Genomic DNA, 26536 nt, shown 5'->3' on the forward strand with positions numbered 1-26536 from the left:
CTTACCTCACAGGGATGTGGAGAGGATTAATTAGTTTCGGATGGGAAAGTTCTTTGAAGATGAATCATGTGGTACAGGGAATGTGCTAATTTGAGGCCTCTCAGCCCTCAATTTGAAATAACTGCCCACTGTCCAAACACAGACGCTAAAGGGTAAATGGAAATTGATCTGCCTTAGAGCCAGGGGAGTGGGGTTTGCAAACTGAAGAGAATGGTGAAGTCAACCTCAATCAAGCATTTATTCAATGATTATGTTCCAAGTGTCTATCCTGTACAAATTATAATGAGCAATCTTTGGGGGACTTTGGGGGAGTGTTAAGTGGGAGACTGATGAGCCCTGAAGGCCATGTGCTGTGCTCACTGCTGGAGTGATTATTACCTACAGCAGAAGACAGTTGCCAGACTTGTGAGTCTGTGGACTAGAAGTCGTCTTTGCTGTCAGTGGATGTGAGCTGGGCATTGGGTACAGTGGGCTCCACATCCCATACACTGTGAACAATTAGGGTCATCGGTGCTTCCCCAGTCCTCTCACCCTCCAGATGGCTGCCTCACCAAGTACTTCGGCCAGTCTCTCTTAGGCACTTTTGGTGAGAAGAATCTCTGCATTAATAAAAAAAGGAATAAAAACGAGATGAATCCTTTTTCTTGGCCTCTTTCAGTTCTGTTGTTATATGCAACTCCTTTTAAAGGTACATCCAAGGTGTGCTTTTTTCAAAACACAAGCTAAAAGGGGCTCTTTTAGGCATTATCAAAGAACACTTTCTCTAGGAGTTTTATGGTCTGGAAATCAGTGCAGAATATGAATGAGATCTCAGTGTGCGTTTCCAGCTTAACTTCTTTTTTAAACGTTTTTTTCTCTTTGAGGTGACCTTGAGTGACGGTAGCAGGGAGTAGAAGAGGGTGAAGAGGAAATAAAATTGATTAAGAAAGGGGGTATGAGTAAATTTGGAAGGTGCAGGAAAGGGCTTCCCTGGACACATGAGGCTCCTGAGAACATTATCGCAGTGAAAAGGTCTGGGACTGTGGAAGATGAGAGGCCACCAGAATAATAAGCAGACAGCAGGTCAAGAGTAGTTTCTTAATATAAATGAGAAGCCTTTTGTCAAGGAGGAATCTAGTGTTTCTTGAAATACTCGATCTTAGAAAGGAAACTATAGGGCCAAGCATCATCACACAAATAGAGGATTCCAGTTTTCAGTGAATTTATTATATTCACATAAACTTACATCTCTGTGTAGATATTGATAGGTATAATAATGCAGTAAAAGGGTACAGCCCAGCATATAGTATAGCCTCAGTGGGCTTCAGCGCTATGTCCATACCAACATGCGTCCATCTTTCTGAGCCCTTTTATTAAAGTTCGAGAATCTTGCCCATCTCTCTCTCTGCTTATTTAATGATGTGCTTTAGTGATGGTAGAAGCAAAAAAAAAGCTACATTTTTGAGAGGGTGGTATATTTGTATGAAATTATAAAATATTCTTCAGCTAGATTTATCTTCTGGTATACTGCTCATTAATATTCTCGTTTTCTTACTAATGGCTTCCTTCTTACCCTGATTGGTTTGTAGCATAAATCTAGTTGTTGGTTTCCTATAACTTAATAGATCATAACAATTGCCCTTACACTTCATAGTAAAGAGGCTACCCTTTATTCATTGCAACATTGCCTGTAATACCTCTGCTAAAACAAGCCATAATGCTTTGGTCCAGAGTGGCTCTTTTCCTGCTGTTTCTAGCCTAGATTCAAGGCTCAGTCAGGGTCATGGCAGAAACCACCTGGTATAAACAACCTGGCGTTATTTAAGAAAGTTAATAAAGGGACTGTTTACAATGATGTGGGCCAGATTTAGCGGTAGTAGCAGATTCCAGAGTTAGCAGCAGAGAAAATCATTTCCATTGTATTGTTTTATAGGCCTAGAAGACAGGAGAAAACAGTTACCAGGAGATGGGAGCTGCAGAGTTGGCCACCTGCTAGGATCTGTGGGACATGATGATAACCTGATGGGGAGGGAGTCAGGGGAATACATGCCCAATCTCACTGTCTTTCCATCTTCCAATCTACCAGCACCTGCTACTGGCAAAACCAAACCAGCAGCCAGTGGAAGGGGAACCGTGTGAGCGTTCTTTAGCTCAGCTTCCCAGAGCACAGTGTAGGGTGGAGAGGGATAGAGGGTGTTTCTGGAGAAGCCAAGCAGATTCACCGACTGGGATAGCTTGGGAAGGTGGTGTGGTTGTAGTGTATTTCAGGCCCCACACAGTGTGTGTTGAATCACAGGCGAATGTACTAGGCCATTGTTGAACAGACCTTCAGTTGCTGAAAATGGAGTTCTCATAATCTCCATGTGGGTAACTGAAAAGAGTGTTGTTCAAAGATTGTCACAAAACTTAAAAGATTATTCACTAAAAGAAACAATCAAAATAGAAATGGCAATTATGATGTTAAAAATGTGAAAAGTCATTTTTTAAAAATTCACAATATCTGCAAGTATATGAGGTCTGTGTTCACTTAGAGACCTTCAGCCCATCTCCAAACATGGACTGGGCCTTCTCTGCCCAACCCATTGCTAAGCAAGGAAGGACAGTCTGTGTCCACAAGCAAACTCCAAGCTTTCTTCAGGCTAGAGAGGACCTCATGGGCTGGAGTAGGCATGGAAAGATTTTGTGAATGAAAAATATTTGAACTGGACCTTTAAAGCAGAATGGGAAGTGTGACACACACTTGAGGCAATAAAGCAATGATACGAGTGAAAGCACAGAGCCTGTTGCTTTTTAAAACAAATGCTATTAGAACTACTGCATGTTATTTACGAGTATAGGCAAATCATATAGATTTACTAGAAGGCTGATAAATGGAAACACTCCAGTGAGGCCTAAATATTGCTCTCACATGTATGCTAGAGTAGTTTTCTGAAAATTGGTCTTCAGAGGAATTTTACATTCTGCTGTCATATGTGCTCAGATAATCATAGAATTTGAGAGCTGAAAATATGTATATTGAATTTCAGTCTTAAATCTTGTCAGCTATTGTATGGCCTTAATAATATTGGCCTGTATGATCATCCATAAAGGAACAATAAATCTCTGCATTAAGCTTTCTAATTGATTTAATAAATTGACAAAAAGGGAAATAGGTAGGGGCTTATTTTTTATTCTCCTTTAATTTCCACAAAACTCTCTGTAATATAGGTATCTGATATCTCCATTTTACTGATAGGGAAACAGACTCAGAGCAATCCAGTGATCACCTAGAGGCAGTAGATCCTGGACAGAGCTAGAATTTGCCCCCAGGCCTGAGCGCCTCCAAAGGCCGGTTTCTCCCCATTGTACTAGTCAGCATTTACACTTGACTTTACCCTTGTGGGACCATGAACCATATCATGAACCATTTAATGTAGTTTTTCATGTTGCAATTAAAACACTATTTAGTGTACATAATTTTTCAGTTTCCTCTGGGAATATGAAATTATGCACATATATATCTTTATCTATGTACAGTTCCTTCTGCTCCAAGTGGTAATAGTGGCAATTTATGGAGCAAGTGACATGCTGTAACTTTGTTATATATGCAGATTGCAGAAAGTTTTTATTAGGATTGCTTTTATAAGCTTGTCAGCTTCCAGAGAGTTCTTTGAATAATCTGTTCTGGATTTTGTGAGTATGCAAAAGTCAGCATGATATTCTTTTGCCGTAGCATGCAGTTTATTGTTCGTTTTTAAATGCCCTCCTGTTTCAAAATGATAGATATCTATAAACATGTTCTTTACTTGGTTAATATATTTCTAGATTCAAGAATGAAGATGAGTGAGTGGGGGCTTTATAAACAATGGTTAGTGACATAAAACCCTGGGACGGAAGTAAAAAGACAGGACAGATGCCTAGTAATGATTCTGCATTGTGCAGCTCTCCCAGTTAACCATGTGGGTGCTGAAGGCAGCTGCGATGATGAGGAATACTGTCTCTTAAACAGAGTTCCAGGGACAGTTTTGAAATCTGGCACATAGTTAGCGCTTAAGCAATGAATTCATTCAATAAAATATATGTATGCATGTATATATGCACATACACACCTATCCAAACACACATATACAGAGAAATTTCTCAAGTGAGAAACACATCTGTATGAAAACTTTATTTTTACAATCATTTTTCTATGTCAGCTGAGGCTAAACGAAGTCAAAAAGCGCTAGCCGTCTCCTTACACACTGAGTGACGATGAATGCTGAATTTCCTCAACTGAGTGCCACGTATTAGACTGCATTTGTGGCATGATACACTCCTCCACTCAACCAATGTCGAGTAATGGACCTTTAGCCAGCTGCTGGACATTTCAGCCTCGATTTCTCTTAGGAGAGCTTTGATTCGTTATTAAAAGAAATGAATTCAGTAAAGAGAGCAGCTCTCCTGCAGAACATCTGTCCAGCTATATCTTTCTCTCAAGTATAAAAACACTCCTCTTCCATGGAAAAGAAAAACAAATTTTTCATTTGTATACCTGATAGCAGAAGTATCTGTATAGAATTACCTTTCAATGTTATGTCCTTGGCTTTTTCAAAGAAATGGCCAGGCTGGGCACGGTGGCTCACACCTGTAATCCCAGCACTCTGGGAGACTGAGGCAGGCAGATCACAAGGTCAAGAGATCGAGACCATCCTGGCCAACATGGTGAAACCCCTTCTCTACTAAAAATACAAAAATTAGCTGAGCATGGTGGCATCATACCCCTGTAGACCCAGCTACTCAGGAGGCTGAGGCAGGAGAATCGCTTGAACCCAGGAGGTGGAGGTTGCAGTGAGCCGAGATCGCACCACTACACTCAAGCCTGATGACAGAGTGAGACTCCGTCTCAAGAAAAATAAATAAATAAATAAGTGGCCAAATGACGAATGCATCGGAGGTCCTCAAAACAAATTTCAGACATTATTCATATGTTGTTTGGTGCCCCCTATATTGTAATGGTATGACTCATTAGTTAGAGAATTAAGTATCAGGAAGAGTTATCTTTTCTCAAATAATGAGAATCAATGTGTCCCATATCTCCCCTGGTTTCTAGGAAGTACAGAGCAAAGGGAAACCCACAGCCGAGTGCTTTGTTCCTAGAGGGGATTAGGATCTTTAGTATCCTCTCATCCAATATGGCTTTTATTCAGTATTTTAAGAGCTTTAATGCATACATCACTTGGCATAAGCCTCCTAAAAATCATTTATGGAAGCAAAGAGGGTAAAAATTATTCCACCTGTGTGAAGGAGACTCTCAAATTTGATCAACGCATTCTTATTAGGTTCCTACCATTTGTCCAAATAGTTGCATAAAACATGACAAGCCAGTCTTGACTGTTTTTAAGGGAGTTTCTAATTCCTAAACATCTAAGCTTTTGTTTATTGATTGATTGATTGATTGATTGATTGATTTTTTTGAGACGGAGTCTCACTCTGTCACCCAGCCTAGAGTGCAGTGGCATGACCTCGGCTCACTGCAACCTCCACCTCCCAGGTTCAAGTGATTCTCCTGTCTCAGCCTTCTGAGTAGCTGGGATTACAGGCACATGCCACTACGCCAAGCTAATGTTTGTATTTTTTTAGTAAAGACGGGATTTCACCATATTGGTCAGGCTGGTTTTGAACTCTTGACCTTGTGATCTGCCCACCTCGGCCTCCCAAAGTGCTGGGATTACAGACGTGAGCCACCACGCCTGGCTGCTCTTAAATTTTGTCTATTGGAGCTCTTACCGTGTTACCTTTCTAATGTCATGAAAGCCTTCTCCAAAAAGGTATAAAATCCTGTCTGTGACAGAAATGTAGCTGAAGAGCTGTTACCTTAGAAGAGTCTTTTAGCTTTTTCTTAAAATTTGAATCACATTTAAAAAGATGTCTTTAAAATTGATTAGACTGTTTCTCCACCCAAATTATACACTTATGGGCCATGTATTAATTCATGATTAGATTTAAAATTGATTTGCATAATGAAATTATTTTAACATCAGTGCTGCTTTAGACATTCTCTTTGATCAGGTTGCATGTAGTAGAAAAAGCTCTGTTTTTGGCATTGCAAAATGTACACCTTTATACTTAAAAAATGAGTTACTTGTTTCTATGAGTTTATGATCCTGTGCTTGATGAGATTTTTTGTAAGTTTAGATTATTTAAAGCAGTACAGCAGGAATCTGAAATGTGATGGGACTGCTGTATTACATTTATGACTCTGTATGGAATAACTAGAATTCTTCATTAATCTCTTTCCATAAAAAGTATAGAATATTAGAAGTGGAAGGGACCTTGGCAGTCATTCATTCCAACTTTCCCTTGGTTGCAATAGAGAGAATTTCTAAATCTTCTTCAGAAATCAGTGCACAGAACTCAATCCTGTTGACCCGGTTTACCCCAGCCAGTATGCAATGAAGCTGAACATTTCTATTGATCTGATTTCTAGTAGGCTGCTAATAATGTCTAAAGCAAGGGTGAAGGAGGGAGAAAGATTTCTTTCTCCTAAGATTTCTTGAACCCCACCTAAGTGAAATGTATTTTACTTATGTAATTGTGCTCAATCCACACCACAACTTAGAAGTTTCCTGCGTGATTCTAAGACTCACTTTTCTTACTGGCAAATGGGCACAATATTTCTTAACTCTGTGGTCACCTGGTTGGTAAATGTAGAACCAGAATTTTCTTCTAGGTATTTCTGAACCTAAAGCTCATTGTTATGCCTCCTCTCAAAGATGATTGTATTAATTCTTGTCAGTCATATCTTATCAGTGGCTCATATTGACTTTTGGTCCCCAAAATTTTTAAGCGCACAGGGACAGTGTGCTCAGCATGGTACCTGGTACAAATGCATGACTTTTAATTGCACTACTTTCAAGATTCAGACAAGCTATAATGAAGGCTAAGCCTGAATCATGATTTTATTTTTCCCTATTGAATGTTGTTATCCAAGAGTAAAATCTGTTGTGCTCTATAGAGAGCTAATATCGTCAGATCAAGATGATGGGGTTGATTTTAAGCTCAACTTCTCTCTCCTATTCTGCTTCAGGCACATAGAATGCTAGATTAATTATATTAAAATTAAAATAATTCATATTTAAACTTGTGGGGGGAAACAACCCTCCATGTACCAGAAATAGAGAACCTATTGGCAAAGAGAAATTGAAGCTGTAGGAACTAGGTTCCCAATGCCCAGGGAAGGTTAGGAACTGAAGCCTCAGTTCCCCTGCAGGGAAGGGAGTGAGCACCTGGTCTTGACTAAGCCCCACCAGTGTTCTTCCTAAATTTAATGGGAACCAGCATATCTCCAGTTGCCAACCTGGCCTAACAGCCAGAAGCAATTAGCACAACCCTTGTTGTAAATGGTAAACTTTTCTGGCTAATTTCCCTTTGGAAGAAGAGTCTTTTTGTCTGTTCCACTCTTTCTCAGTAAAATTTCAGCTCTCATTTTGAATTTCCACTTTGCCTTCTATTCTTTTTACAAGGGAAGCCAGGCCTGTTAAAGATTGTCATTAAAGTGTCTTACTGTGAGATAAGTGGTGCTTGCAGGAAGGTGTGAATGTGAGTGTTGATAGGCATGTTGGACTTAGTAGAGCTGTTCCCCTTACATTATCTATTTCATTTATTTTATTGGCAGCTGAAATTGGCCTTGTGCTTGCTGACTCATTTTTAGCAATTGTGCAAGAAATGCCAGCATTTGCCACCTTTGTTTAGTCTCTTCTTTTTCAAATCGCCTTTCATCATTTCTTTATCATCTTTGGACACCCTGCCAATTCTAAACAGCCCACCACTTTTGTCTTACTTACTAACTAAGGCAGTCTTTATAGGTCATAGCTAATGAGGTTGGCTCTATTCCATAAAGTATTTGCTGAGTATCTAGCATGCACTGAGCATGGCCTGGGGAATATAACAAAAAAAATGTGGGTCATTTTCCTACCTCAAAAGAGTTTATGATGTCAAAGACGTGCTGCTTCCTGAAGACCCCATCAACTTTCTGTCTTTTCCCTGGAAGTGTGAAATGCCACATGTTGGATGAGATTATTATCCAGGCTCAAACTTGGGAAATAGTCATGCTTCTGGACCAAGTTCCAGGTAAGTCCTTGATTCTGGTCAGTAATAGGCCAAAGTCTCAGGTGGGGCTTCCTAAATTTACAAATCTGGCTACCTGCTATTCTCTGGAAGCCTGAGAGTTGCCCATCCCTGCTGTATCTCTATAAATATGCCTTGCAGAAGTCCCTTCCTTCTGGCAAGGAAGCACTCTGCATTCTGGAGCAAGTATTAATGTATCTTCCAAAGGGAGGACTCATAAAACACAGGAAAGATCAGTACCATAGGTGAGGGATTTCTGACCAGGCCTACTATGTGGGAAAGATGGATGAAGGTGATAAGCTCCGTGTTGGGAAAAATGTTTTGAGCTATCCTTGAGTTCACGAAGTGGACCAGACACCTAATATATATGTGGAACTTCTTCTCTTAGTGTCAAAATATGAAAATGTCTAAGTCAAAGGAAGCCAAATTATTATAGCCATATTCTGAAACAGCAAGAAGTCGCTCTTAACCATTATGTGGGTCTCTACAATCAATTATGTGGATTCCTTTGAGACACTCCACCCAGAGGGAAAACATGTCTAGACACATAGTTTTGCAAATAACCTGAATACGCTCATAGGCCACCTCTCTTCGCATATGAAGAAGTAACACTGCTCTATGTGATGGCTTTGGAGAAAATAACCTGAATGGCTTAATCTAATCCATATGAAAGATTTCTCCCCCTCTGGAGCAAAATATAAGCTCTCTTGTGACCTTGTTCTGCCACAAAGGCTGCAATGAAAGCCTACTCAGCAAAGTCTCAGCAGATAATTTTTAGTTCAGAGTCTCTGTGAAATGATTCTAAATGTAAAACAACTGTCAGCTACTATAGTTAGTCATTTACTTTTTCATTATCCTAATGTGTTTGAGTTGTGAAAAATAAAACAGTCATGTTAACACAAACCTACACACTGAAGAATAGATAGAGATAGATATAAGTCCTCAGGAAGAAGCAGTGGATGGTAAGAGATTAGAAAACATGCTCTGGAAATAGAAGACATTTTTATTTAGTACTTTCCTCACTTGACAGGCAAAACTTTGGCAGTTTTGCAGAATTTTGATAGAATAAGTCTATGCTGTTTTAGTTAAAAATGGAAATGAAAATACATTTTGTCTATATGGAAGCAATTTTTTTTGGTATACTTCTCATTAGCTTTCAAGTTTAGCAGGCTAGGCTATGCTATATGGAAGTGTTTTGAGAGGATACTATGTTCTGAGAAGTGTGTTGGGATCATTACATATGTTGCCGCCAAACCACAGTTTCCTCACTTGTACAAAGATAATGAAGCTAGGGTTCCTACGGTGCTATTTTGAAGGATAGAAAAACCAGAAAGAAGCCTAATCCTTGTGTTTGTTTTCAATCAGTTGTTTTTAAGTTGTCTGTCATTTATTCTTAGAGAGACTTTTGCGGTGTGTCTGAATTCCATATTCCTCTATGTTCACTATCGTTTGTATCCCTTTGTTTCAGGAACCAGAGATAAGGCTAGGAATCTGGGACCAATTACTTGATAGAGAAAAAGCATTCTTGGCATTTTTCACGATTAGATGGTCTAAATTAAACAATCTCTTGATTTTGCTAGACTCAAAATTCTTGCCATGGCAAGTAAGCATCTGTGTGATCTGGCCCTGCCGACTCCCTGACTGTCCAGTCCCCTACTTCTTCATGTTCCAGCCACACTGGCTGCTTTTTTTGAGTTCCCCCATGAGGCAAGCTTCTTCCCATCTTAGGACCTTCGTTACTTTTCCCTTGATTCTTTGCTTGGCTGATTCTTTCCCATCATTTGATTTACCTGTTCGAATGTCAGCTACTCAGAGAGAGACACTGGGTCCATTGTCTGTGTAAAGCAGCACCTTCTCTTCACTATCGTCTCACCTTATTGTGTTTCTTTCATGAAACTTATGACTATGTGAAATTATGTTTTGCCCACATGTATTGCCTTTCTTCTCTAAAATGCAATTTGCATTAGAGTCAAGACCTTGTTGGGGAGTCAGTGATAACAATAACTTGTTATTTATTAGGTATCAATAACAATATGTTGAATGAATGAGTGGGCTTTTGTCTCACACTGAGATTACATGAGGAAAACCAAACTTTTTACTTGTGATACCAAACTGGGGATTTGTTCATAATAGTAAGTGCTTACTTCGTACAAATTAGCAAAATTCCACGCACATAACTAATTTAAGTACTTTACAGGCATTAATTTAATTCCCACAACCCTATGAAGTGGGTATTACTACTCCCATTTTATAGATTCAAAATTTTTGGTACAGGGAAGTTAAGGAGCTTGCACCAAATAGCAGTTTTGGTTGCAGGTATTTGAGCCAATGCTCTTTACTATTGAGCAGAAAGTGCTCAATAAATAGAGCTTTAACCATGCGCTCAGCACATGTGCTCAGCTCAATGACTCAGTGCATGCGAACTATGTGCTTCGCTTCCTATGCACTGGGTCGTTCAGTCCTCAGTTCAAAACTATGAGGTGAGTACTATCCTATGCTTGTTCTAGAGATGAGGAAGCCAAGGCTTGGAAATCTTCAGCAACTTGTCCGAGTTCCCATAGTTACTTAGTGGTGAAAAAGAGATTTGAATATAGACAACGTGACACTGAAACCTATATCTTAGGCCTTCTCTCCATATTATAAGAACACTTGAGGATTGCTACTGGAACAGTCATTCTGAGCCTATGAAAAAGGGATTAGTCTCCCGCACTCAAAGGGTCTCCACTGGTATAAAGAAGGGTACAATAATGACTATGGAATAGACCAACTCAGAGAAATGAATAGGAGAAGCAGAATCTGTATCGGTACAACCACTTGACTGTAAGGGATAATATTTTTTGCTAACTGTCCATTTCTTCAGAAAGAGCATAAGAATAGAATTTAGAAATCCAATAACTGAAAGGCCAATGTTGGTTTCTAAAATGAACCAGGAAAGATTTATATATATTTTTATATATCACTAGGTATGATTATGTACATGAGCTATAATGCAGGTAGAAAGTCTCGCTATTGTTTTTTGAAACATACTCACAAAAGTTGTTGTTATTGTTGTTTTATAACTCTGAGTACTTTCTTAGCAACTCAGTTCTATTAGTGGCAAATGCCATCAATAGAGATGATAGGATGTTGTGGCTACATATTGTCTAATAACTTAGTTCCATCCCCATAGGCAGGCCATATTAGTGACACATGCAAAATCAGTATACCCACAATAAGAGAGAGAAGAAAATTCCTAGAATCTATGCATTATTGCTCTGGCTTCAAACAAAATGTGCATGTGAAGGATTATGCTTGTATATGCAGAGATCGAACTTTTTCCTTTGAAAAATTCCCTAAACCCATTGAAACCGGTTGATTTAGCAAGGAGTTCAGCCAATAGTATTGAACTCTAGTATTCCAGTATTTTCACAGAATTTTTATGATGAGTTCTTCTATGTACACAATCCTATGTGATCCCTTCTGAACCTACATTTGATGCTCACATTCACCTACATATGTGGGCAGTGTAGGTATTATTAAGCCACTTCACAGATGAGGAAATTAAGGTTAATAGAGTTTAAAGAGCTTGCCCAAGGTCAGGCAGCTAATAAATAGCAGAGCCAGCACCTGAACCAAAGTCTTTGGGTTCCCAGTTAACATACATTTTCTGCTGCCCACACCTCCCCCTTGTCAAAGGAAACCTGTCAGTGGTGACATTATAAATGTTCTTGCTACCAGGTCTGCCTCTGGGGGAGTAGAGCCAGGGGGCTTAAGATGTCGTATCTTTTACTCAGTGCTATGTACATGTCTGTCATTTTGTTGGGATTTTCCCCTGCCTACTTAAAGTCTATAAACACGGTGAGTAGTATTTGTGGATCAGGACTAACATTATATGGTTGTCAGTTTTTCAGACAACTTTTATTCTGTTTCCTCTAGAACCTCCTGGCAGCTTCTTGTGCCCAGGGTGGCAGTTCACAGCGACTCTTGCCTCTCTTCTTACTATCAGTGTGCTCCGGGATCTGGCAGAGATTTTATTTCTCAGACTCCTTGTCCTTTCCCCTGCCATCCTTCTCACTGCTCCCACATTTATTGTTTCTTCCAGGTTTTGAAAAGTTGCAAAATTTATCAAATGTAAATGTTGACTCAAGGAATAGAACTGACAGATAGGTGGTCCAGTGACTTTGGCTCAACATGCCTCAGAACCACGGTTGATTTAAGAAATCCGGTGATTCAGCACAGCAGGAAGCTCTGCCTGCTTGTCCTTTCTGAACTCAAAAGGCCATCGTGTGTTCTGCTAAAGCCTACCTGGCTAGTGCAGAGGCCTGACCAGTAGAAGGAGGTCATTACTCACCTTTCATCTGATCAAAAACAATGCAATTTACTCACAGGTCCTGGCCCTACAGAACAGGTTAGATGGTTGGATATATTTGAATAATGGAGCTTTCCAAACAGAAGCAAAACAAACACCCACTGATGTGTAAAACATAAAGAAACTGAACCAGTGTGTCTTTTCACCATAGATAGAAGAGTTTGGACCGCCTAGCACACAAGGTCAGCATGCTGCTCCTCTGTCACACTCTCGCTATAGCTGTTGTCCAGATCGTTATCTTCTCAGAAAGCTGGGCATTTGCCAAGAACATCAACTTCTATAATGTGAGGCCTCCTCTCGACCGTAAGTAGTGGTGGTTGCCATCCTAGTTCGTGGCTGTGGGGTCAGAGTGTTCATATGAAGCCTCCTTTTCCATTTATTGTAACTTCGTCTTTCCCAGAACATTTGGTTTATCCCTAGAATAAAACAGAAAGTCTCCATTACTTCTATGGGTAAGTGTATGGTAAGTGAAAGTTTCTCCATTTCTTAAAATGGTCTGGCTTCCTGCTGAAGTTTTAATAGCATTCTTGTTTTAAAAAACACTTTTGGGGCCAGGCGCAGTGGCTCACGCCTGTAATCCCAGCACTTTGGGAGGCCAAGGCAGGCAGGTCACGAAGTCAGGAGATCAAGACCATCCTGGCTAACATGGTGAAACCCCGTCTCTACTAAAAAATACAAAAAATTAGCCGGGCCTGCTGGTGGGCGCCTGTAGTCCCAGCTACTCGGGAGGCTGAGGCAGGAGAATGGCGTGAACCCTGGAGGCGGAGCTTGCAGTGAGCCGAGATCGCGCCACTGCACTCCAACCTGAGCGACAGAGCGAGACTCCGTCTCAAAAACAAACAAAAAAAACTCACACACACACACACTTCTGAAACACCATTCCTAATCATGGCATAGTAGAGGAAATTCATTGTTCTTTGTGTCTTCCCTGGAGAAGGAAATTGGCTGTTGAATGTTTCTGCATAAATGATCTATTAATTTTTTCAAATGGCCATTAAGGATTTTGAAAACAGATTTATTTGTTTGAAATTTGGAAGGAAATATCACCTGGATTTTCATTACTACCACACATAATCACCATTAGCAAAGGTTACATAAGACTCAACTTTCCCACTAATAGTTTAAAGATAGGCAAATATTAGTGTATATCATCTATAGGACATATATGTTAATACATTTTACATACATATGTATAGATATGTGTTTGTATACATATGTCGTTAACCCTCCTTTCTTTTTAGACAAGTAGAACTTCTTTGATATACTTTATTAAAGAGTGATTCTTATAAATAAAAAATTATTTGGTATACATGTGAGTGCCTGTAGTTCCCAAGCCTGGAAGAGTATCAGAATCATTATGAAAGGATCTTTAACTGCATATCCCTAATCACTTCTCCAGAGATTTAATAGTCAAGAGGGTGAGATGCAGAATATATTTATTTCTTTTTTTCCCTGCTTTTCTTTTTTAAGAAGCTCTCCTGATACTGCTGATACATGGTCAGGTGTGAGAACCCCCTCTTCTTATACTACTCCTAAATGAGATCTATATCATTACTGTTCTTTACTTTGTGTTTTATTATTTGGGATGGTTATCTCTGTGTGTGTGCATATATACACATATATACTACACATGTACATATACATACATATACTACACGTATACACCTTGAACTACCATTATACATTCCTAAATTGGTAATAATTATATACTGATAGCTGAAAGACATGGCACAGACATCATTTTCATAGACCCTAACTTCTCTACAAATTTTGAAATTTTTAAGCTTAGTACAATTTTATGATGAGAAAAAAATAATTTTAAAAAAGAAAAAAAAGTAATACATGTTCATTATAGAAAATTCCAGAGACAGAAAACATATAGAAGAAAATAAAATGTATTCATAACCTCAAGATTCAAAGGAGTTTTTCTTTTGGAATGTTTTCCTTCCAGTGTTTTTTCTATGTATGTGTATTTATATATGTGATATACTGAGATGGTACAAATTTAGTTTTACACGGTTTTTCCTCTCTTTATACATATTTTTAATATTTCCCAATGTCTTTGAAGATAGTTTAATGTCTTCTACATTAAAAAAAAATCATAAGGCTGGTCTGTAGCTTATTTCACTATTCCCCCACACTTTATATCAGAAAGAAAAATAAATCACAAACAACCTAAATGTTAAATAATTCTTCACTGATTATCTTTTTAAATGCACTTTCTCTTCAGTTGGCTAACGACCTTAGAATAGATTTCCTGGAATTGGAATTACTAAATCAAAAAGGTTGTGCCAATTTATACTTTAACCATTTAGCTACCAGCATTGAATATTAGTATTTTTTAACTGTACTGATTTAATTGGTGAAAATGGATGTCATTATTTATTTATTTACTTAATACACTTTCGAACATAGGCAAAACCGAAATATATCCTCAGTATTTAACTTCTTGTCCTCCAAACCTTAGCTTTTGATATTTTGTTCTTGTTTTATGCTACCATACGTATCCTCCCCTTTATGTGAAATTCCCACTGCTTTCTGATTTTCACCCCAATTTCTAGTTATATTACTAGGATGGTTACTGTCTTACTAATAGAACGAAGAGGATGAAACAGTGTCTTTGTCTTACAAAAATGGGAGAATTGAAAGTTGTACACAGGGTCCTATACTTGGTCTATACAGAAATGTCAAATTATTTTAGTTTTTTCTTCTTATCCACTAAAGTTACAAGATACAAGAAGCAAAAAAAAAAAAAAGAAAAGAAAAGAAAAGAAAAGGCATAAAGACAAGTTGCTCTCAGTCCAGACTGCCAGCAACTCAGAAATCCTTCTTTCCATAACAAACTAGTCTAATTATAAGGGCTTAAGAATTACTAGCATCCTCATATTAAATGTTATATTCCTGGCCAAGGTCTAATGTTGTGATAATTGGCATATTATCAGATGAGATTACTTGTTTGAGGTTAAATGTAGCTGTATTGGAAGTGCATATGGACAGAAACCAGCATGATCTGATGTGCTAGAGACTACAAGGTATTTGCTTGCAACCCCCCATTTAATCATCATACCTCTGCAAGTCATGGGCATCTTCATTATTAATATAAATATTATTATATCTTAGAATTTTAAAAATCACACAACTAATCTGTGGGAAGAACAGAATTCAAACTCAGGTTAATCTGACTCCAGTTCTTTTCAGGGATGACACATGTGTTCCAATACCTCTCCCCCGCTCATTCATCCCCTCAGCCCCTACTTATTCCCAAATTATAAATGATAATAGAACAATACTATGCATCTTTCAAAGTAGCTGTGGGACCACTTTCATTACTCTATAGTGGCAATTCTTAGAAGACATTGAAACAAAAGGGAATAAAGAAAAGTCCCCAAAAGCCTGATGGGTAAATCTAGCTCTCTAGAAACAGAAATTGTAAGGATGAAAGCTTGTAAGTTTTGTTTCATCTGTTAAAGCTGCTAATTTTGTGCCATATTCGATGTTTGAAATTTTTGTCTTCTGTAACTTACTGTTTCACTTTGCTTTTTTCTTTAAAGCTACACCATTTCCAAATAGCTTCAAGTGCTTTACTTGTGAAAATGCAAGGGATAATTATAACTGCAATAGATGGGCAGAAGACAAATGGTGTCCACAAAGTAAGTGTGCTGAGTTTGGAAGACTTCTGTGATCTCATTTCTTTTGAATCTTGTCTGGACGGAGGGAGGGAGGGAACAAAAAGAACAAAGGGAGTGAAATGGCGCATTTCCGGGTTCTTCATTGTTAAGTTTCCCGCGCCCAGGAAAGACACCGGTCGACTGCCTAGCGGCGCCTACCGCCCAGCCCCCGACCCGCCTATGTCCCGCCCACTGCCCTCCCACTCCCAGGCCCAGGACATAAAAGCTGCTCCTGTCGGGGGGCGCTGCGCGCACTTCCTCAGCCCCCACTCCTGTCGGGACTGCGGGAACTCCGCCCGAGAGCTCCACCGGGCGACTCTCTGGGCCTCCTTTGCCGGAGGCCGGCAGACCTCACCCTCCACACCTTCTTCCCTGAAGCTAGGTGACCAAAAATATAAATTTGCAGGTTTGCTCCTAGCCTTGCCTACTCGCTGGTCCTTTAATACTGGCCCTGGTGAGCCTGGAAAGCAAATCAGTTTCCTGGAAAGCAAATCAGTTTACTGGAAAGCAAATCAAATCTCTCCTGATTTGATGATGATCTTTAGGAATCAGATGTCTTTTTTTCTGAGACTATGTGAACATCAGACTATATTGAGAGTTCTTGGAAACTGGTGTGAAAGCCTCAAATTGAAGTTGAGTACCTTAAGGAAGAATTTCTTAAATGTCATTTACCAGGGAGAACACATAGACCACAATATTGATTAAGTCATTCTCAGAATTTCAGAAATACTTGAATATACGTCTAGAAAAGTCATACTTACCATCTCAAAACAAAGGATGATTTCTGTACTCTTGAGATACATTGATATTTGGGAAACTCATTCATTCATTTAACAAACTTTCAAGCATCTTTTTAGTTTGTTTAGTTTACTAATATATCCCAGTGCCTAATCCAGTGCCTGACCCATGTTTTCTCAGTAAATATTTGCTGACAGAATGAATGAAAGTCTCTGATTAGATAGTCAGGGAAATCTCTGAGAACTGTACCTTAGAACTAAGACCTGAGTGACCACAGCAAGCTGCCATGTGGAGATCTGTAGGAAGAACATACTGGGAAGAGGGAATCGCAAATGCAGAGTTTTCAAGGTTGATAGTTGGCCTCTTCAATGAACAGGAAGGAGATTGGCTGCAGAGGCTTAGTGGGAGATGGAGGAAGGATCTGAGAGGGAAGCAAGAGCCAGGTCATGCAAGAGCTTCTTTTTTCTGATAGTTTGGATTTTATTGTAAAGGTGATGAGAAGGCGGTAGGGAGTTTTAAGCTAGGGAGTACACAGCAGTTGTGTTCCAAAATACTGCTCTGGCTGCTGTGTGGAGAATGGAGGGGTTGGGGACAGGAGTAGAAGGGAATACCAAATGAGGACTCTTGTCCTCAGACAGAAGATGAGAATTTGGACTAGGTTGGTAGGAGCAGAGGAGGTGGGGAGGTGAATGATTGAATGCATATGAACTTGAAAGTAAAGCAGACAGAATGTGCTGATGGATGAATTGAAATGTTAAAACCCTACTTATGAGGAGATTGGGTTGTTCAGATTTTAGGATGTACTGTGTTTTAGGTTTTTCAGATATAAAAGGCGAAGAAAAGCAAACTCTTACAGAATTAGAGATAACTGGTTTTGGTCTACTGTTACCAGGAATCTTTTGGAAATTCCAATACCACATTATTTATAGCAGTGGCGTAGCCTTATCTCTTCCAGTTAAAACCAATGCGTGGAGCCAATAAATACTACACACTGGAGACCTCTACTATGCCTGAGAATCTTATGCCATAAATTAGCACAAATGGCTGTGACATCCATATGGACAGTGTTTTTTGTTATTTATTTTCAAGAATAATTAATTACCAAAATATGTTTTTCTTGAGGTTCTTTTACATTTCTGTCAAGAGACCATCCTTAAGTTGTGTGTGCACTTATGAGTGTATGTGCATGCATGATTGTATATATTTGGAGATTTATTTCTACATTTTCAACAGAAATTTATCTTTATTGCAAAGTTTTCAAGGTTTGTTGATGGTTCTCTTTACTGCTTTGTTTCAGAGAGTATCATCCTTTAACAATTTGCTTTAAGTTGCCTTGAAAACTGGGCAGCAAGGGTTAGAACAGTAGTAAACTGCGGCACTGATGTCCAGCCTATTAGGCCTTATCTTCATGGATCATGCTATTGTTTTGAACTGTACCAAAACACTGTTCCTACTAGGTCTGTGCATAATGCTCCAATTTGTCATTAGTTAACCAAAGCCATTTTAGCATGCAAGCAAAGATGATGTGTGGCTATTTCTGGGTTTTAGGATTTCTTCTCTGTTGAAACATGGCTGAACCAAAGGAGAAGCTGCAGCTTTCCATCACCAAAAAAACATGAGAGATGGGAAGGGTGGAAGAGAGTCAGCTCTGCTGCATCCATCTGACAGGCTGACTCTTAATGGGCTCAATACGGAATGGCCCTGCATTCCAGCATGGCATGACAGGACCATTCTTGACTATAGGCCAGGCAGGTCCCAAAGACACTAACCACCTGGAATTCTAATTGAGGGTGTAACTTCTTACTTTTCACTTTGTCATTTCAGGGAGTGATAGTCAACCATTTCTGGGGGCAGATAGGCCTACGGCTATTGTTCTTTTGTCATCTCAGGTTTCCTTTTCACTTTACAGCTTCACTTCTGTGGTCTGTCGGGGTTGTTAAAAGAAGTTCTCTGTGTAACAGGATATGACAAGAATGACATTTCTTGTTTTATTTACCCTGGCTTTTATGCTGACTTTTTAGGGCTGCCTTAGCATATGTGCCATTCTGTATGAACACATGCAGCTACCAGTTTTCGATTCTTCTTTGTTTGGAATAGAAATTGAAATGTCTTCTCCAGAACTTTTAGCGGCTCCCTTTCCTTTTGAATCTGGAAGTCAGCTACTCTTGTAGGACACTCTACATTATATCACTGTATTAGTCTGTTCTTGCATTGCTATAAAGAAACACCTAAGACTGGGTCATTTATAAAGAAAAGAGCTTTAATTGGCTTACAGTTCCATAGGCTGTACAGGAAGCCTGATTCTGGCATCTTCTTGGCTTCTGGGGAGGGCTCAGGAAACTTACAATCATGGCAGAAAGCAAAGGGGGAATGAGGCATCTCACATGGTGGTTACAAGAGCAAGAAAGAGAGCGGGGAGCTGCTACACAGTTTTAAACAAGCAGATCTCATGAGAACTCACTCACTATCACAAGAACAGCACTAAGGGGATGGCACTAAAACATTCATGAAGGATCCGCCCCCATGATTTAATCACCTCCCCTCTCCAACACTGGGGCTCACAGTTTGATATGAAGTTTGGGTGGGGACACAGATTCAAACCATATCGATTGCCACGTGGTTTAATATTAAGTATACTGAGGAGTAGAATAATGTTCTGGTTAAGAGTGCAAGCCCTAGAAAACCTCCTGGGTTAGAATCCTACTCTTCACTATTTTCTTTCTATGTGACCATAAGCAAGAAATTGTCCTCAATTTACTGTAAAATTAGGCTGTTAATGTGACTTACCTTAAGGCTTATGGCAAGGATTAAATGCTTGAACACAAGTTAGAGGAGTACCTGGCTGATGGTGCACACTCAGTATGGGCTTGCTACTGTTCGTATTATGTAAACTTACCACCACCCTATCAAAGCACCAAGACACTTATTATCTATCATCATTTTCCTAAAACCAAAAAAAAAAAAAAAAAAAATGAGCTCAGAAGATCTAACATGACTTCCTCACCTATGACAGAGGCAGTTCCATAAGCCCAATCTTCTCAACTTTAGTCCAATTTTTTTCCTATTCTATGGCATTGCTGTTGTAGTCTCTGATCAATAAACTAAGAAGCATTTCATTGGCCTCTGGTATAAAAGAGACAGAGAACCAAAGAATAATGTCCTAGGATATTGAATGAAACTTCTCGAAAGAACCCTAAGTAATAAAATGTGAGTGGCATAAAACCTTAAGGATAATTCTGGTTAGAAATGAGGTACTGTAGCTATACTAAGCAGGAGGTGGTGGGTGGGAAACAGGGAAAGTAAGAGTTAATTAAAGAGGAGGAGAAAAATGGAAATACATTGATGAGAAAAGTCTAACATATTGGTAGGATTAAAACCAGAATAGAAATTAGTAGGTTGGTACAAAATTAATTGCAGGGTTTGCAATTAACAGATGAGTGAAAAAGGTGATCGTGATGTGTAATTCAAAGCACCTGCTTTTCACCCCGGCTCACCACATGGCCTATTAGTATATAAGAGAAAAATGATGAATAATGAAACAAGTGTTCTGCTCCATTGCATTTTACCTTCACAATTTTCATTTTATTTTAGATTTCGAGAACGTGCTTCAGAGGGAGAGGGAGAGGTCCAGAGACATAAATATTTTCATATCAAATGAGCAGACCCATGGTTTGATAAAATAAATGCTTTCAGTTTTTCCTCAGCTCTAACCAAAACCACAGGATGAGTGCCCGTTTACATTCGTTTTCAAAACACGCATGTGCTTCAGAAGCTGGTGTCTTGAAAAATATCCCCTAGAAACTTCAGAGTTCACTGCTATGAAATGTCTTGCCTAGAAACCCCAGGACTGGCCTGAATTTGAGTCCTTTCTGCATTAATTGTTGAGCGATCTCTTTTGTAATGTAGATAATGAAATTACCTTGTTTCTCGGTTTTGTTTTTTGTTTCCTCTTGCCTAGACACACAGTACTGTTTGACAGTTCATCACTTTACCAGCCACGGAAGAAGCACATCCATCACTAAAAAGTGCGCCTCCAGAAGTGAATGTCATTTTGTCGGTTGCCACCACAGCCGAGATTCTGAACATACGGTAAGGATTGTGTGTGTGTGTTATTGTCTAAACTTCATGCTAGTAACGTAAGTCGTAGATCAAAGGAGAGGCAGGAAGGATAGTAATATGTTGACCATGTTTACATTTTGAGGAAAGACTCCATACAAAGATAAAATGCAGACCAAAGAACAGTTGGACTTTCTGTCCTTCAAAAAGAAATAATGTTACTATAAACAAGCGGCATTTCCCAGACTCCAGAGCTACACCCGAGACCTCAGACTGTGGGTGAATGATGTGAGGCCAACTCTGGTGACCTGAGAGCAAACTATCCACAAGAAAATGGCAAAGCCTGCTCTGCTCTGTTGATGGCCAGGAGTCACCAAGAACACTGCAAAGGGACACTGGAAGGTGACAAGAGGACTATGGTGACAGTTTTTATGAAGGAAACCTTGTTTTATCCGCTGCTTCTGCTTAGATGAGGAAGGGAGTCTGAAGGATTAGCCTCAGTTTAATATGATGAACTGTAGGTGCCTTTTAGATCAATTGATCACTGTAACGTTCTCATGCTATCATTCTAAATGAGCATTTCACTCCTTTATACACCTGGAATTCTGAAATGCTTAAGAAAGAATTACTTGAAAGTATGTTCATTTCATGAGGTTTCAGAATTTGATTTACCCTGTAAGTACAGAAAATGATTCTTAAATCAGTGGCTTTTAGCTCTAGCTACACAAGAATCACCTGGGTAGCTTTCACAAGCTCTGCTTGTTGCTGAGGGATGTGGGCCGGCAGGCTTTTCAGACCAGTTGAAATGGGACCCCAGAGTAGGGTCCTGGGTGTCAGGATCTTTTTTTTTTTTGAGACGGAGTTTTGCTGTATCGCCCAGGCCTGAGTGCAGTGGCGCGATCTCGGCTTACTGCAAGCTCCGCCTCCCGGGTTAACGCCATTCTCCCGCCTCAGCCTCCGAGTAGCTGGGACTACAGGCGCCCGCCACCACCCCGGCTAGTTTTTTGTATTTTTAGTAGAGACGGGGTTTCACCATGTTAGCCAGGATGGTCTTGATCTCCTGACCTCATGATCCACCCGCCTCAGCCTCCCAAAGTGCTGGGATTACAGGCTTGAGCCACCGTGCCCGGCTAGGATCTTTTTAAAAAGTTCCCCAAGGTGATTCTGATGTGCAGCCAGGGTTGAGAGCCACTGATATGGATGCCTAAAGTTGATGCCTTTATCATACCTAGTCATCCTGGAAGCGTCTATGAATGGCTGGGTTTATCAGGTTGAGGCATTGTACCTGGCAAGGTTTGGTATTATCTGAAAACATCCCCTGAAAACACCTGTTAGGGACAAGCCTTTTTTTTTTTCTTACACCACTCAGCAACCATAATTAGCAAACCATTGTTGCTGTAATGATAAGAATCAGGTGTTAGCATAGACAATACAGAGTCATTATTATCCCCTAACAAGTAACACTAGGAAAGAAAATCAATGACTAATCCCAAAGGTTCCTAGCTTTCATTTTTGTCTGAGTGTTTTCCCTTACAAACCTTTAGAAGATTTGTGGATTCAATCAAGCACTCTTATTCAGTTTCTCTTCCTCTTTGCCTTGCTAATGCTTGGGTTGGGTTTGATGCAGATAAATCACAGTTAGGATAAAAGACTTTCAGCTTGGTTTTTCCCTTCCATTCCACTGGCATTCCTGGGGGAAGGGTACCCAAGAGCCTAGATGACGCAAAATTGGATAACCAACTCCAATTGTCTGTCTTCAGATAGAGCTGAAGAAGCCTTTCTTTTATCTTTCTTTCTTTTTCTTTCTTTTGCCCCTTCCCTCTTCTTCCTGTTATTCACTGTCCTTTCCTCTCCTTTTTGTAACAGGAGTGTAGGTCTTGCTGTGAAGGAATGATCTGCAATGTAGAATTACCCACCAATCACACTAATGCAGTGTTTGCCGTAATGCACGCTCAGAGAACATCTGGCAGCAGTGCCCCCACACCCTACCTACCAGTGCTCGCCTGGGTCTTTGTGCTTCCATTGCTGTGATGCCAGCATTCCTAGGAGAGGCAGAGACCAGCCTCTAAAGCACAAGCCAAAAACTGTGTGAACGATGAACTTTGGAGTGAAGATCAATCTTGCACTTGGTGAAGAGTGCACATTGGACCCCAAGGCGAAAACCAGTGGTTTGCTTTGATAAAATGTTCCCACATGAGGCCACAGGACTGAGGATGGGAATTTGGCAGGGCCTGAGTAGATGGTCTGACTTCCAGGCTTCCTGGTCAAAGAGAGCTACGTTTGGTCAGTTCTGCAGAGAGGATCCTGGCAACTAGTCCCACCTGACTAGGCCTTTAGCTGAAAGAATTTCGTGACCTACCTGACTGCCTCAGAGGCTGGCAGGTCAAACCCTCTTGTTTATGTGATTAGCTCAGAATGTCTCTATGAAATCTAACCCTTCCCCTCACGAGAAAGCAGTTTTCCCCACCAACAGACTAGTGAATGAGAAAGGCAACTGCCACGAAGAAAACTTCCAGTTCAACTAATATGAAATCTATTTGCTAATTGTGGGGGGAAATAAAGCTTTTAAATTATACCATGTAAATGCATGCTTGTGTGTTTCTTGACTGATGTGGAGACCTCTGGTGTTACCAGGGCCATAAAATAGATCACTGACATTTGTGTCCGTGCACCATTGGTGGTATGTGTTAAACTATAAAATTCTATGCTAAAGCTACTTAGTTTTTTTCTTTTGGGGGAGAGATGCATTTTAGGATGCTAATACAAACTTAGTGGCCTGAGAATATCTGGGAAACCTCCCTGATAAAGGAAGATGACACTTTGTCATATGATACACCCTCAGCAGTAGTAGCTTCAAAAGTTCTAGTCAGAGAAAATGGCAAGGGGGGACCCTTTTCCTCCTTTAGTCATATTCTTTATGCATGCCATGTCTACCAAGAGAACTTCTGTAAATACATGCTAAAATATTTGGTCCCATTCTCTTCTCTTTCCACTTATAATGCAATCTCTGAATTTCAAATGTGCATCTTCTTCCTGTTTCTAGAATTCTGATTTCCTGCCTTCAGTCACACTTTGGGATGACCTTTAAACACTCTGCCCTTGTATTTATAGTGATGAGTTAATGGAATGGGTTTTTTCCCCTAATTAAATATCCATCATTAGAATGCTGGGTGCCCTATAGACTCTATTAATGATGCTATCCTTGCCACATGGGCTCACCTATGACATGAGTTGGCAAATTATGGCCCACAGGCCAAATACATTCTACCACCCATTTTTGTCAATAAGTTTTTATTAAAACACAGCCATGGCCACTTGTTTATGTATTGTGTGTGTCTCCTTTTGTGCTATAATGGCAGGGTTGCAGAGATGCAGCAGAGACTATATAGTCTGCAAAGTCTAAAAACTTTACTATCTTGCCCTTTTCAGGAAAAATTTGCTGACCCCTGATCTATGGGATGTCAAGACTGCTTAAGGAGAAAGAAGCTTTCTTTGCAGGGACCATGGTGCTAATGGTGGTTACTCAGCCTGAGCAATGGTTGGCCAAATCACTTCCCTTGTTTTCTCTGTCTTCTGAGTCAGTGAATTTGTCTTCTGTTTTGATTGTTTCATGTATTTGATTCCATCTTAGTAGTTACGTACTAATGTCAGGGGCTGAGCTATCTTTGTGTTTCTTCTCATCGTTGATGCACCGGGAGTGTTTCGTCTTAAGGCTCCTTAGCGTCCTATCAAACAGGGAGGGAGCAGAATCATTATCTCCCTGTCTCTGGCCCAAACTTAGACTCACCTGGTAGCATCAGTTTTGAAGCCTAATGTAGATTTATCCCATCTTTCACTCAGCACCTTGAAGTATTTGGGTTTTCGTAGCTTATACTTGTTTGAAATTAATTATGTAGGGCTTCGCTTGGAAATTTTAATAGCATCTTTGGCATCTTTTTATTCCCCAGGGTTTCTTTAGACTGTGTAACTGACAAATTGTCTGGTAAAAAAAAACCATTAGACAGCACCTTTTTTTTTCTTTCCTGATTTTGTTTCTGCTGTATAGATTAATGAAGTTTTTGTGTGTGTGTGTGTTTTTCTTTCCTGAGGAAATATCTTAATTTCTCTTCTTTACCCTGAACATCAAGTTCATATGGATTTCACGTCTCACTTCCACTCCCTCAAGCATTTAAAATCGGGGTATGTTGAGCAAAGGAAGGAGTGCAGAGGAAAACAAGCTTCTGGTAAAGGCAACTGAGTGAACAGGGAATTACAAATAAAAATACGGGATGCCGCATCAAATTTGAATTTCAGATAAAAAATAATTTTTTGTGTAAGTTATTCATGAACTCACAAGACTGGCTCATCTAAGGAAATGGTTTTGAATCCTTGTAATAAAATCTTCTGAGTAACTCCAAAACAAAACAAGTCCCCAGGGCATTCTGGAGCTGTTGATTCAGTAACTCTGAGATGAAGCTGAAGCCTACCCCCAATAGCTAAAAGTTAAATTTAAACAAACGGAAAAAAGCTCTCAGGTGATTATAATGCTCATCCAGGTGTTACCTCTGATGTAAGAGGATCATTCCTTTTTCTGAAGCCTGGTCCTTGGGCACATAACAGGTATGCTGATGAGTAATAAACACAGACACAAGCAACCTCGGTTACAGGCATGGCTCTAAAAGTGTGGCCCAACAGCATCACCTGGAAACTTGTTAGAAATGCAGATCTCAGACTCCATCTCAGACCTATTAAATCAGAAACTCTGCAGGTTCAACCTGTGATTTAAAAAGGCCTCCAGGTGCTTCTGATGCATGTGCAAGTTTAAGAACCCCTGTACCAGATAGAAGTGCTCCCTAAAAGTCTTCAGTAAATGTGTCCTGGTATCCGCCTGATTGCTTGGGGGATATTGTAAAAAAATAAATCTGGGCCCCACCTTCACAAAGTCAGATTCGCTGTGTTGAGTCAAAAAATGTGTAGTTAAAAAAAATTCCTCAAATGATTCTGAAACACAGCCACTTTGGGAGCCACCAAAGGAAAGAATAAAAGATGGAAGTGATGTTGGTGATCAGAAGGCCCAGACTCCAACACCTGACCTTTGAGTTCTAATCTGAAAGCCCTATGCACTTTAAGTTGACTCTGTGGTATCTTCAATGTAATTTAAAAACTAGAATGCAAAAAATAAATTCAATCATTAGAGTTCACTGCATAGATATTTAAAGTCTATTACATAGGGACCTGGAATGGCCACGCATCCCAGGCCTCACATTAATTTAATTTGCCCCTAGTGAGTAAGAAAAGGAGAAATACTTTGGTGTCAAAATGTCCAATGAGAATCGTAGCAGTGAAGTGAGGAAAGATGGGGAACATGTAGATTTGTTAGTATAAAAGAGACAAGGGGATTAGCTATGAATATGAGGAAGATCTGAGGGAATGGCCTGTCAAAGGTCCACTTTCAATAGATGTACGTTCTAGAATAAACTTTGAATTCCATCCATCAATCATTCCTTGAAAAAAAAAGTTACCTAACACCTTTTCCCCACCCATGTGTAAATGCTCTCCCTAAATTCAATTGAATGAAAGCAGTCAGAAATTATCGGCATTACTTTCTATACAATCTGCATTATGTCACGTCAATCACTGGGTAGAATATATTTCATAAGAAAAAGGAAGAAGGCAAAGG

At 39.8% G+C, this 26536-nt stretch overlaps 1 protein-coding gene across 2 annotated transcripts in view; it reads left to right on the forward strand.

Moving 5' to 3' along the window:
• LYPD6B (LY6/PLAUR domain containing 6B) overlaps nt 1–23461 on the forward strand; it is a 183138-nt gene extending 159677 nt beyond the window's left edge. For both annotated transcript variants that reach the window (XM_023217521.2, XM_026447474.1), the window contains exons 2-5: nt 12567–12718; nt 15967–16065; nt 20780–20910; nt 22744–23461. In XM_023217521.2, coding sequence (XP_023073289.2) covers nt 12604–12718; nt 15967–16065; nt 20780–20910; nt 22744–22908 — 510 coding nt within the window. In that variant the 5' untranslated portion in view covers nt 12567–12603 and the 3' untranslated portion in view covers nt 22909–23461. The remainder of the gene's footprint in view (nt 1–12566; nt 12719–15966; nt 16066–20779; nt 20911–22743) is intronic.
• The last annotated feature ends 3075 nt before the right edge of the window (nt 23462–26536 follow it).

This window comes from Piliocolobus tephrosceles, chromosome 11, assembly GCF_002776525.5.
Source record: "Piliocolobus tephrosceles isolate RC106 chromosome 11, ASM277652v3, whole genome shotgun sequence".
NCBI classification, from domain to species: Eukaryota; Metazoa; Chordata; class Mammalia; order Primates; family Cercopithecidae; genus Piliocolobus; species Piliocolobus tephrosceles.